This window comes from Telmatherina bonti (genome assembly GCF_933228915.1).
Source record: "Telmatherina bonti genome assembly, chromosome: 6".
NCBI classification, from domain to species: Eukaryota; Metazoa; Chordata; class Actinopteri; order Atheriniformes; family Telmatherinidae; genus Telmatherina; species Telmatherina bonti.
In genome coordinates this window covers 12,178,634-12,192,899 of record NC_136624.1, presented here as the reverse complement: position 1 = coordinate 12,192,899, position 14,266 = coordinate 12,178,634, and the positions used below count along the sequence as shown (strand labels likewise).

The 14,266-nt window shown below is 38.5% G+C and overlaps 1 protein-coding gene across 1 annotated transcript in view; it reads left to right on the top strand.

The window, feature by feature from the left end:
- Positions 1-13,607, top strand: part of grm7 (glutamate metabotropic receptor 7) — a gene marked incomplete at both ends in the record, with an annotated part of 141,083 nt that extends 127,476 nt beyond the window's left edge. The window contains one exon of the mRNA XM_079242852.1: positions 13,558-13,607. Within this exon, the coding sequence (XP_079098978.1) occupies positions 13,558-13,607 (50 nt within the window). The remainder of the gene's footprint in view (positions 1-13,557) is intronic.
- Positions 13,608-14,266: the final 659 nt, after the last annotated feature.

Genomic DNA, 14,266 nt, shown 5'->3' with positions numbered 1-14,266 from the left:
GGATTGCTGGAGGATTATTGACTTTTGGATGATTATTTAGTTTTTACTTCTTGTTGTGACAAATAGACTCAGAGCTTCTTTTTTTTTTTTTTTTTTTTTTTTTAACAACGTATTATCTGTTTCAGAAAATCAGGACTGTATGTCCCAGTAAATACAGTATGCTCTATAGATTATCAATATTATACATGTAATTGTGTCACTTTATCCACCATCTTTCAAAGTGGTCCTTCAAATCTTCACTATTTCTAATTTTATCTTTATTCCATCGCCTTAGTTATTTCAAACAGCATCAGTTTTTTGGGGAAGTCTTGGAAATCAAATAAATCTGATTTATAGACATGATGCAAAAATATATATAAAAGATTTTCCTCTAATAAAATGTTTCGGGAAAATATTGTTTGAAAATCATACTTGTAATCGACTCTTAGAACTAAAACTGACAGCCCAAATATTTTGGGAATTTCTTTTGGTTTAGTTCAAAAGAAAATCATGCAAACAGTATTTTACTGTTGGACCTCATGACCTTCATTTACATGTTTCATTATTTTCCTTCACACTCAGAAATATTCATCTGATCAATCGGGGTCAGACTGATTAATGATTGAAGTTATTTTTAAAATTCCCCCGAGAAGATCTTTTCAATGTTTCCTGGTTTTCTGTATCTGTAATGAACATCTGTCCTGATGCAGAAAAAGGAAGGAAAGCAGACAAGAATGTGATGATATCTGCATATATCAGTGATGATATTTATACAGTCAAACCAGCCATCTCTGAATCTGGAGAGCACTCACATGCAGATCTACAATGAACATGGAAATTTCCAGCCAAAGTCCCTTCAGTAGTAGGGATGATCACTATTACAGATTTTCTTGGTACAGTTATTGTCAATGACATGTTCGCGTTATGACAATAATCACATTTATTTTGCATTTTCGAACCAGCAAACTTCTTCTTGTAAAGCCGCAGTGCACCACTACACCACTGTGCAGCCTCTCGCTGGTTCAAGCCCCTGCTGGTGGAAGGTTTGAACCGGCCTTTCTGTGAGAACTTTGCATGTTCTCCATGTGTATGCATAGGTTCTCTCCGGATAGATCAGTTTCCTCCCACTATCCAAAGACCTGCATATTAGGTTAGTTTAGTGTTTCCCAGATGGGATATTGGTTACTTTTGTCTCTACTTTTGGATCTATATACAGAAGGGATGTCACAGTTACCATGTCAATGCAGACAGGAATCTGTAGAATAAACACTTTTTTGTATGAATGCAAAAACAGCAAAGTTATCATTCATGTTAAGTAAGTCACAATTTGCCATAATCTCAGTTATAAAATTTTAATAAAGTAGTAAACTGGCTCCACAAAAAACCCCTCTATCCTCCTTATTCATGTAGTTTCTGATACTTTTCATCCCGTAGATCAGATGATGTTCATAGGATGACCAATTAATTAAATAACTTTGTTTTTGTGCAAGTTGCACTGATCTCTCATCGTTGTTTGGACGTGGTCTTATATGTAAAACGACAATATTGAGGAATCTTTACAATTACTTTGTCATAGTGTTAAATTCCAGGATTAATTGTTAAATTGTGACATCCCTACACCGTAACCTCTGAATCAGGTGTCTACTGTGTGACAGAAATAGAAGCAGCATATCTGTGAGGTTAGACTCGTAACACCCCAACTGGAGAGGAAAATACCAGACTGAAAGTTTGATTGTCAGACATCTCCCTTGTCTGCAGTTGGACTACAGACAGCTGTTTCTAAACTATCTTATAGGCTATTAACCATATTTATACAGTTCATTGGAAATGCAAAATACCTCTGCATGCTAGTCCATGAAGTCATAGAACCACACTGAGTTCTCCACACTAATCGTTAAAAATCAGGCTGTATTCCAGCTACTTCTCTGAGATCTGTCTCAAGCATAAAAATAGTGCAGACCCACCTATTACAGCATAATCTTTGCTTTATCAGAAAAAAGGAATCCAAGTTTTAAAGGGTTATGAGGTTCTCCAATCGTATAATAACACCCTTTTCTATGGTTGTAAATTTGAATTTCCAAGTATATCAGTGAGTGTGCGATACAGAGTTACAACACCACAAACAAGAACATTGCTGTAGTAAAACACTGTTACATGGAATATCCTGAGTTTTATGGGATTTCTCCAAGTTTGAAATGATTTTATCCACTTGTAAGGAAACCACCAACAAGTTCAAGAATTTTTTCTGATAAATTTGATCTTTAAATGATGAATTTGTAACAAAAAAGTCACATATCTTCCACCACAGCTCTGCATCTGATTCCAGAATAATCAAATTATTTCTGGAATCAGATGCAGAGCTGTGTTGTTGTTTGTTTGTTTTACATCTGCTGTCTTTATATGGAGGCAAAATGACAAAATGAAGCTGAATAAAAACTTTCTGCAGGTCTCGATACAGATGGGATCACATGTAGTGTCGGCTGGTTCAACCACAGAAACATCCATCAGTCAGCTAACAGTCATTTATGATCTTGGTGTGTTGAAGAGCGTCGTTCATAGCTCAGAATCTGAAACCGTTTCACTGCACCCTTACTGCTTGGGCTTTTTGAAAGCTGCAGAGACAAAACACATGTTTATGGACTGAAAATAAACTTTTTCTTCCATAAAAGCAGCAGTCAGATGAATTTTTGATGAAACTAAAAGATATTTGTCACCTGTCACCAGGTGAGATCAAAGATTCACTTTTTCCTCAAATTTAAACATCTGTGCAGATGCAGGACAAGTGCTCACATTTATTACTTCATATGTCATTCATCAGGACACCTATTCAATTCAATTCAATTCAACTTTTTTTGTATAGCGCCACTTCACAACAATGTTGTCACAGGGCACTTTACATATACGGATCAACATACACATCATTTCGAGCCAATTCATACATATCCTATAATAAAAACCAACTGATTGCATCGAGTCATGACTTCGATCCAATCCCCCATCCTGAGCTGCACGCAGCGACAGTGGGGAGGAAAAAACTCCCCTTTAACAGGAAGAAAACCTCCGGCAGAACCCAACTCAGGGAGGGCAGCCATCTGCCTCGACTGGTTGGAGTGGAGAGGACAGGAAAGACAGAACAACACGTACAACTGCACTGATTCAGGAAGACCTGCGGAAAAAAAGGAGAAATAAATTAGAGACGGCAATATTGGCATAAATTTACACATTAATATATTAGAGCGAGGTACTTCTCAGTGCATCAGGTAACATCCCCATTGCTACATAAGTAATGGTTGGCTAGACTACCCATAACTATAAGAGCAAAGAACATAACCTATAAGTCACTATTTCATTTTTATGTTTTAGTTTCTTTTTTTCACGTCAGATTTTATAAATAGTCTAAAAATTCAAATAGAAAAGTTATTTAAGAGTTAAGTCATTTTTCTAAGTTGTAAGGTATTCTAAATAATTTTACATATATATATATATATATATATATATATATATATATATATATATATATATATATATATATATATATATATATATATGTATAAATATATATATATATATATATATATATATATATATATATATATATATATATATATATATATATATATATATATACATATATATATATATGTATATATATATATATATATATACACATATATATATATATACATATGTAGATATATGTATGTATATGTACATAAAAACTGGAAGATGTGCACTTGGCTGTCCTCTTCATCACCTTCCCAGGAGAGCCAGCTAGAATTCTGATTGCATTAATAAAAGAATCATCAGGATTAAACCTCATCAAGCATGAAAACGCCACAGTTCTCTGTTTCCATTTCAGACTGAGGTCTTCTATTAGACTTGCTGTGTGCAAACGTGCACGTCAACACTCTTCACCGTCTGTACAAGCTGCTGTGAGAAGGCCAATCTGACAGTCACGTCGTATTTACAGATTATTTCTTGGCAAGTCTCTGCATCATCGCCCAAAACGTTTCCAATCTGTTGCAAACTAAGGCACAAGTGTTTGTCACTGTCCAAACACACTGGGGGGAAGAATCATAAAGATACTGGTAGCTGTGGTAACAGTCTGAGAGCTGCTCTTTAAAACTGTCATTGTGTTGATCTTTGATCTCGTGTTCATACTGCTCTTTGCATGAGCAACTCAGAGTACTTGCACATACGACATGTTACCTCGCATCAACACAAGTGACCTGCGACACAAACGAAGACTAGGAGCTCATGACAGTCATGATACGTACATGTACCCACCGTTTTTTCTCTAGAAGCAATAAAAACAATACAATTCAATGAATAAACTGGTATATAATTTTAGTTTAGAAAAATTAACAAGAATTTTTCTTTCTGGTTTTAACTTGTTTTTTATTTCAAAGTAAAAAAAAAACTAAACGAAGCAGATAAATAATCAACAGTTTGAACCCTGAAGATTTCTGATCAGTCACTGATCTCCATCTTGGTAATAACATTGTAACTGAACTACCTGTGCAGGTAAAACATGATCCCAACACCTGCTCAGGTGTCAACAAGCCCAGTTACAACCCCAATTCCAATGAAGCTGGGACGTTGTGTACAATGTAAATAAAGACAGAATACAATGTTTTCCAAACCCTTTTAAATCTGTATTCAACTAAATGCACTACAAATACAAAATATTTAATGTTCAAACTCATAAAACTTATTTATTTGTTGTTTTTTGCAAATATTTACTGATTATGAATTTGTCACGTGCAACATGCTGCATGGAACAGGTCTGAACATCACATATCTTGTCCTTGTGGTGTTTTGAATTAAGTGTAGGTTAAAAAGGATTTGCAAATCGTTGTATTTACTGTATTTATGTCTCAGCTTCATTGGAATCAGAGTTGTAAATTCGGGTGTGTTTAAGAGTCTAACCAATAAACACAACTCATTTCAACATGGAACACATGAAGTGGACATATTATGTGTTCAAGCCCCATGTTAGATCTGTTTCTACCTACATCGACCTCTGGTTTACTTCCATATTTTCATCTAGAAAATCTCATCTTTCTTCCCACAGCTGTAAGAAAAATCTGTTCTATATTACTTTTTATCTTGTGTGTTTTATGTATATTTAAACAATGTTGCCCTTGAAAATCAGCCCATGTGTCTCAATGAGATTTACCTGAATAAATAAAGGTGACAAAAATAAAGAGATGAAACAATGAAAATCAAGCAACAGCCTCAGTTTGCATGCTTGCCGGAATAAAAAGGGCGCAAACTGAAATAACATGGCTGCGTGATCACATTACCTCGTGGCAGTGGGATCCCTTCGGGCTCCTGGGAACAGCTCACCAAATCATGTTTTTCTCCCCCTGACAGGCTAATTTCATAATTTATCAGAGGTAAGAGCAAATTAATCTTCTTCTGCTTTGCTGTCCTGACCTTGATCCATTTTCTAGCAGAGGAGGAGGAGGAGAGAGGAGAGGCAGACTGAGGGGAAGATGGGAGGAAGGCGAGTGTGGAGGGAATGTTAAATACTCCTCGGCTCTTCATCGCCACCTTCTAACTGACTCATAACTTTTACATGAGGAGAGCTTCATATGACAGCCAGAGTGGCAGATTTACACTCGTCCTCCGTTGCTGAGGGGGTGTTTTAACCAGATTCAGACCCCCACCTCAGACTTTACAGCATGTTACTGCAGTCTGGCGAAACAGAAAAATCCCTCCATCTTATCAGACTCTGGGATCTGAGATGTTTAGGGTTCTTCTCTGTTGGATGACAACATGTTGGGCTAAATTGAAGCTGGTGGGGAGATAAAAGCTGTTTTTACTCATCTAAATTGAGGTTGGCAAGCAAGAAGCTAACAATAACACGTTTCAGCTTCATCCAGCAGGATGTACTCGTAATCTTTCTGATGAACACAGCGTAGACTCAACTCCTCTGAAGAATCTAGACCATGATGATGTGAAACAAAGCGGATGTGGTTTGCAGACGGAGCTGAACATGATACATGTACCAGTCCCTCCAGGAATTCACGATTCAGCCAATTCTTCTGAATTCCGAATGTCACCGTAGTTTTGTCCAAACCAGCACATCAAAAATGCAGCAGTGACCAATCACAGCGCTCCTCCTCGCTACCTTACTGTTCACATCATCAGCTTTACTTCCTGTTTCTGCTTCTGAACATGCAGATAGGAGAAATTGCTCAATTTCTTTGTTATGTTTTGTTTAAGGGATAAATGAACTTCTATCTATCTATCTATCTATCTATCTATCTATCTATCTATCTATCTATCTATCTATCTGTCTGTCTGTCTGTCTGTCTGTCTGTATGTATGTAAGAAGTGTATAATCCAGGTACCATAGATTATCTGTCTGTAGTTTTGTAGTGTTGCAGTCAAGCAGCAACCTCCGATGGTTATAAGTGAAGCCTATGCGGAAGTGCATAAATCCGCAGTTCCTCCCTCATCCACTAGAGGCTGCAAAAAAGAGCAAATCTCTGTAGAGATGTGCTAAAAAGGACCAACTTCACAGCAGAAATAAACATGCTTACATCCTGGTACAACAATCCATGTTTGGTTTTGTAGGTCAGGTTTACATTCATGACAACTGTGGGGGGGAGGGAATTTTTTTTTTTTAACTCCCCCGTTTAAAAGTAATTTAATCTCAAAATTTGGCATATTTAGGCGTGTGTCCTTGATTGACAGGTATCGGATCTCCCGCTTCAATGTAAGAAGAACGTAGAATAACTGCAGTTTTTAGCCGGTAAACAATGTGACTTAGCTTTAGCCCGCTTACCTCTGTTAGCTGGTTAGCTCCTGTTATCTTCCGGTTAGCTCGGTTAGCTCTTAGCTACAGAAAGCTTGGAATTCACTCGATGTAAATCATCCACTCACAGCCGCCCTCTCAGCTCCACCTCTTTGCTCATATTTGTATTTTCCGGGCAAGACGACACGTGTGCCTCTGCCAAGATGGCATGGTGGAAACCACCCACCAAGTTTCAGTTTAGCTCTTCAAAAACTTATGGGTGACGTCACGGAGGCTACGTCTATCTTTTTATATAGAGTCTGTTATATACAGTCTATGGTTGCAACATTGTGGTGAAAAACAAACCAAATTTATCAGTTGACATTTTTTGTACAGTATAACACATCCAGAGAATAGACGAGGTGATTCACCATAACGGAGGTTGCCAGATCTGATGATGATGATGATGATGATGATGATGATGATGATGATAGAAGAACCTGAAATTTGTTTAGTTTGATTTTTCTATTGGAATAAAAGAAAACTTTTACTGAGAGTATTTCAGTAAAGGAGGTTGAAAAATTAGAATTTTAGTTGTTTAAATAATTTTAAGGGAGTAAAAAGAAGCTACATTTTAGTTTTTCATTCACCAACAAAGAAAATATTTTAAAAAGGCCAGAAAATCCTGGAGGGACTGATTCAGAGCCCAAGCAAAGGAATAAATAAACAAACTGTCCTCATTTAGAGCAGCTGGTGTTGATAAAGAGCTGATGGATTATCTGGTCGTTTCAGACTCATTTCCATCAGGCCTGACCGAGTGCATCCAGCAGCTGATGTTAACCTGATTTTTAATCCAGCATATACATAAATTGTTGGTTTTTGTGTTCTTTTTTCCAGGCATAATTTGTTTTATTGATTGGTTCATTGTTTGAGTCGAGGTTTTCTTTGTGTTCTCCCAGAGAGCGATGACAGCTTGGTTGGAACTGAGGCTACTGTAGCTGGATGTGAGTCTCTGACTTTAAATAATGAAGGCGCTGCCAGCAAAGCTCTGTGGTGCCGCCCACGGCGCGGCGATAATGAAGGCTCATCAATCAGTCCTGTTAGTTAGAGTGCAGCGATGGGGGTGGGGGGTGTGACGTGGGACTGCAGCCAGTGTTTCTGTCCAGCAGCGGGGGAAACAGTGGCAGAGCTGCTGCTCCATCAGGAATCCCTGAAGAGCAGCAGAGCCATCTGTTGATCCACATTCCTCCCTCATTCCTCCTGGTTTGGTCTCCAGTTTACCAGTTTTCTCCCTCGCTCTATTTTTAAAAACCAAACATCGCCTCCTCCTCACCTGCCACCCTCCCATCCTGCTTCCTTCAGATGGCTTCATCCCCTCTCCTCATCACTTCCTGCCGTCCTTCCGTCTCCATCCTCTTAGCTGCAAGAGCAGATTCTCCAACAGCAAAGACTTCGTCTTCAGCTGCTCGTCAAAGACAAAATCTCTTATCCTCTTTTTTTCTAATGCCTCTCACCCTTTTCACTAAAATTTGATTCCCTAAACAACAAAGGCTGGGGTCTATCCCTTAAAAAAGGCATCACCCCTGCTGCTCTCCAAAAGAGCCCTTTACAAGCCTCACACTCCTCAGAGCTGCTCAGGGAGCTGCTCAAGAAAAATACTTCACAATTCTGTTTTTAGAAATTTGCTTTTCAAACACTTGTGGCAGAATTTAAAAAAAAATTCTGAGGCTTGAATAAGGAAACTCAACTGTGAGCAGTAAATGAAGCGTTTGTTGCTGGAGGTCGACTCGACTTCGTGCGAGAATGTCCTAGTGAACGCATCGAACTCAACAAACTTTCTATCATTACACAGCCCTAATGAGGAAAGTTTAAAATGGCTGCCAATGAGCAGAATGAGGAGTTTGTTTCTTCACATTTCTTCACAAGAAATCATAAACAGAGTCCAACTATACAGTAATTTATCAGTAAATAATACAACCATGTATTATTACAACCATAACACTGATCCAGTGTTAAAGTTCGGAACATCAGATGATCATCATGACAGATCATTGTTTACTGAACACAAACTAAAAGACAGAGACAACAAAATGTCAAGGAGGAAAGACATCAGAAATTATCTTAGAGAGGAAATTGTTGCTGAAAATCTACTGAGAAGGGTCATAAAACCATTTCCAAATTAGCTGATGTCCATCATTCTACAGACAATGATTATTCACAAGCAGAAAAAACTCCAGGCAGCTGCAAATCTTCCCAGAAAAACTATTTTGAAGACAAACGCCAAAGGTTACATCTCAGACTCTCCAAGCCTCATTTAATATCAATGCTAAAGTTCATGACAGCACAATTAGAAAAATACCCAGCAAGTGTGGCTTGTTCTAAAAGTTTACAGGAAAAAGCAAATACTTTCTAGAACAAAATGAGAATATGCTATCATTTTTAGCCTTCTATTTCCGTATTCAGCTAGCTGCATCATGAGCATAACAGTTATGCTCATGATGCAGCGACTTACTTATGTACTGTGCTTGTTGCAGAAGAGCTCCACTAGGGGGTGCCTTACAAAATGATAAAACCTGTAGACTCCATAGGAGATTAGCATTTGATTCATTCTGAGATTATAACATAAAACAACAGTAGCTGTGTACTAGATGGCCTGTAAGGACGCTAATCAACAGACTCATCGTTGAAAGCCTTTATAACATTCAACCCCATGACCTTTCATGTGGTCAAACTGGTCCCTACACTGGGCTCAATGGTCACTCACACAATGCAGCTTTAGAAAGCATAGCATTCATTTCTGATGATATAAACGAGCAACAATTCAAAGTACATAAAATACACAAGGCAGCCGTTACTAATACATGTGTGATTAAAACCAAGTATATTATCTGACTTATGGACAATCTTTAATGAAATTTTCAGGGAATTGTTTGAAATGTGAAAAGAAACTGGTGTTTCTTTTATGGTGTCGACGATTTCAAAATGCTGCTGTTTTTATGCTAGCATAAAGTAGCATTATTAGTTTACATAGCTCACACATTTATTACTGTACAGTTTATCTCCCACCTACCAGGTAAGGGTACAGTTAGCTGTGGAAACTTAGTTCAGAGGTTTACTGAACAACACAACACCCAGCTGTCCCATCTTGAGCCAGACCCCTTGGTGCAAACAGCACTTCAGTTAGCTAGCACTGTGGAAGCTGTATTTGATGTGAACAGCACTTATTTATGGAACCTACTTGAAACTTTTGTAGTCCTGTTTTCTGATGGAAATGTTTCAGGTTTAGTCTATCTTGCTAATGAATGGCAGGAATTACCTGCATCCGTCATCTACAGCACAGCTAGAAATCTTTGCTAACTGAACTGAACATTGTCCTTTGGATATTACTGAGTGATGTGATGACAATGTCTGTCAATCTCTGATAACTGAAGCATGGCTGAAACTGGTTCATGCAACAGATCAAGGATCTCAAACATAGCAGCAGATCTTCAACAGGTTGGCTAAAAAACCAGTCAAGGTGTTGACAAGATGGAAATTCCTTCACAGTCATATGAAAGAATGAAAACATCCTCCAGAAAACCGTCACTTAGCTTCTACAAGCTGCTGGATCATGAATAAGAAATTATTGTTCACTGATTCTGAGTTAGTTTCTTTCCAGTGAATAATGACACATTGTGATCTGTCATGACGGTCATTTGAAGTTGGAGACCAGATGGCGTTATTATGTCCTGACACAGAAAAACCTGAGAACTGAGATGGACTTTGTTTTTAGTGACTGTAAACAGCAGCTTTTCCTGCATGAGGATGACAAACAGGATGTTTCTGCTGCCGGTTCTTCCTTTTGAGCCTGTTCATCCCAAAAACCTCATTTTAAGAAAACACATCTACATCCAAGAGAGGAAAAGAGGTGTGAGTCGGTATGTGAAGTGTTGCAGAACCTGCCATTTACAACACAGCATTGATTGGACAGTCGGCCTCGGTGACACCTTCGGACCTAAATATGCAAACGCAGACATTTTCTCTTTTATCTTCTGTTCATGATTGATGATGGGCTTTTGGCTCAGAGCCATCTATCACTGGATGGAGCAGTCACCTGGGTGATAGGGAAAGGGGGGCACACCTGTTCTCTTTCCTCGCTCTATATCTGAGGGTTCTGTTTTCATGTTGACACAACCACCAGCATGGGCATCTGATGTTTCCTAGATGAATGGTTGATGCATGGTTTCTATTTTAAGTTAAATAAACATGTCAAATGCAAAAAAATAGAATGAAGCAGCTGGTTGAAAAACATTGGCCAATGAAAGGACAAAACAGATTATTAGTTATTGCAGTTTATCTCCAGATGAGCTGAATTTTAAAATACATGATTGAGTTCATTTTAGTCCAATTATAAGCCAATAAAAACAAATCTATTATATGATCTACATTACTCTGACCGTGATCACACAGGCCAAACCATAAAAATAATTACCTCACGAAGAAAACCTGTGGATTGCATCAAATCGTCTCTTTAAGTCAATCCTCCATCTTATGCAGGGTTGGATCTTGGGCCAGAAGTCTCCTTTGTCTGAGAACTACGAATAAATCAAACTCTCACATGTTTTGATCAACACAGCCCCAAATGATGGATTTTTTAGTTTTGTTTGACAGTTTTATCTCATTTTATTTTCTTGACTTTATCAAAATGTTGAGAGCGAATGAACAAAATCCAGTCAGCTGCTTTTTGTTATGTCACAATATGCTGAAGAAATAAAAGTCAGTGGTCCACAAGTTGTAAACACAGTCTGTGACTGGCAGAAAAACTTGCTGACAAACCTAATGAGCTCTAACTACAAGTACTATGATCTTCATTCTTTAAAGCCCAACCCAAAACAGACAAAATTTAGAGGAATGTTTTTGGGGGTTTTTTCTTTAGTCTAAAGTCTCTTTTTGGCCATTTAACAAAATGTAAAATTTATTAAAATAATTTTTGAATATTATTTATTATTTGTTATTGCAGGGGACAAAAGGTAAACATCAGATTATGTATGACAAGGTTACGAATCAAGTTTTTACCATAAAGTGATGCAAAATGTCCAAGAACTTACAAACAAAAAGCCTGAAAATGAGACACGATAAGTCTTTGACCAATCACCAATATTATTTACCACAAAGCTTTGGTTGTTAAACAAATTACAACTAACTTATTAATAAAAATTTCTAGAAAAACGGGAAACAGCCGATTGACTGAAACATGATACAGTGGAAATCTAAATCCAGTATCAGATTAGTAGATCAGATTCTAAAGACATTGAAAGTAAATATTTGGTCTGAAGAGCTTTATCCTTCATTACAGTCTCCATGACGTGTGAAAAACATGTGAATCACATGTGAACCAGATTTGCAAAACTGCTGTAAGATCTAAGTTGTGGTGAGGAGTATTTTCCAGGCTCCCTAAAGGACTTCCCAAAGCTGTTCCTTCTATCAGCTAATGTTTGTTTCGGAATAACTTCGTAGCTGCAAAAATCCTGTTTTCTGTCAGTCAGATTGTTTTATCTTTGCTGAAAAACCTTTAGAGAGCCAGAGAACTATTGATCAACACCAGTTTAAAGGATTACAACAAAATCAGAGATGAGGCCTGGATCAGGACTTCAGACAATGATAATAATTTGCTCTCTTGGAAGCATCTCTGTCCGTTCTACAGCACAAGCTTTCAGTAAGAGGACATCTGGAAGGACTCAGAACTTGATGACAAAGTAGGTTTGTATCTGTCTGATGTTCAGATCACTGAAGAAAAAAAGTGCAGGTGCCATTTTGAAGATGTGCAGTTCATGTGTTGCACATGTGTGGGATTAAACAGCTGCAGGACACATTTATTTTGTTTAAAAATATAAACAAAAATGAAATATTTAAATTTCAATAAGTAATTATTGTCTCATGAGGACAAGATGTTTAACCTTCAGGTGTGAAGGCTGATTGGCTGAAAGTAAACTCACTGATCACCACATCATCTCTGGTGGAAACGCTCGGTCTGTACTGATTGTTGTGGGAATAAAACATCTCCCCCACAGAAGACCATGGCTGTCCCTGAATGTCCACTCTTTTCCCTTACACCCCGTTGACTACACAGTGCACTCAGTCTGTTGGCGATTCGGACACAAAGCTGGCTGTTTTCTCCTCGACCCAGGTCACAGGATTACCAATCACCATGGCAACCACCACATTATTGTGTTTTGTTCTATCTTTATTGCATCTTTATTCAACAAATAAAGATATAATATGAATGATCTATAGTTATTCTAAACCTGCTTTGATGTTCGTGTCACTTGCTCCACTTTGAGCTCCTGCCCACAATGCATTGTGGTCTGTATTGACCGGTCCCATGACCATCGGTGCTCATTACCTTTCAAGATGCATTGTGGGTAATTATGAGTGCACTACTTTTTTCTCTCTGGACATTCGGACTCCCCTAGAAAATTGGGCTGCTATATCAGTCACGACGTCGGGAATAGTGTGGACATTCAGACTTTCAGCCCATTTCTCATGTTTTTCTTTTTCTTATTTTTTATTTTTTGGAAAAACTCATATTTGATGACTCAGTTCTTCTTTTTTTTTCTGACTTGTGATCTCTGAACACTCAGACAACAATCGTAGAAAAAGACATTTTCCTGAGTGATGAAGCTGAGCTGTCAATCAAACCGCTCTGTCCTTCAGACTTCAGACCTCGTCTATAAAAGCGTCAGGATGGTTGAATTCAGATCTGCATTAAGTCACGCTTCACTCATCATCATTCACCTTCATCTGACAAACCACCCGAAGTGATGCTGACATCTGTGTCTCCTCTTCCTCTGCAGGCCCGGCAGCGAAAACGGAGTACGTGAGCTACAACGACCTCGGGATCTAACAGCATTCCTCCATCAGATCGGGAGGTCGCAGAGATCTGAACGGATCATTGACACGGGAGGAAGAGGAGGACGGTTTCTGTTTTCCCTTTTTTTGCTTTTGGTCTCGTGTTTTCCTGCCCACCAGAGACATTCGTGTTCTGCAGCTTCAGTGGGACTCTCCTCTGGACAGAAACTCGGTCAAAGAGAAACCTGCCGGGGAGTAAAAGGATGTTAACCAGTTTTATCAGTAACGGCAGCAAGGACGGATGCATCAGCGGCCTCTCGGCGGTCCGACCACAAGCCCGTGCGCCCGCCTCCTCTCGTTTCTTAGTGCACTTCCACACTGTTTTCCAACCTTCCTGTCAGCCACTGTGTAATTCTTCATGGCTTGTGTGTCAGCCTGCTTCAGCGATGAGTCCACATTGGATTGGTTCCGTTTCCTGGATACCCATCATTTCTTCTGTTGGTGTTTTATTGAAGCCATATGTTTTGCTTTGAGACTTTGAGGGCTGGACTCAGAATTATCTTTGAAATGTTTAGTGATTATTAACGAGAATGAAGATCTGGACTTCTTAAAACCCCTGAAAACCATTTCTGAGTCAGTTTCTGGACTCTGAATCCACATTTCAGTAACATGCTCAGTTTCAGGCAGTTTGTTGGCTCAGATCATCATCCAGGT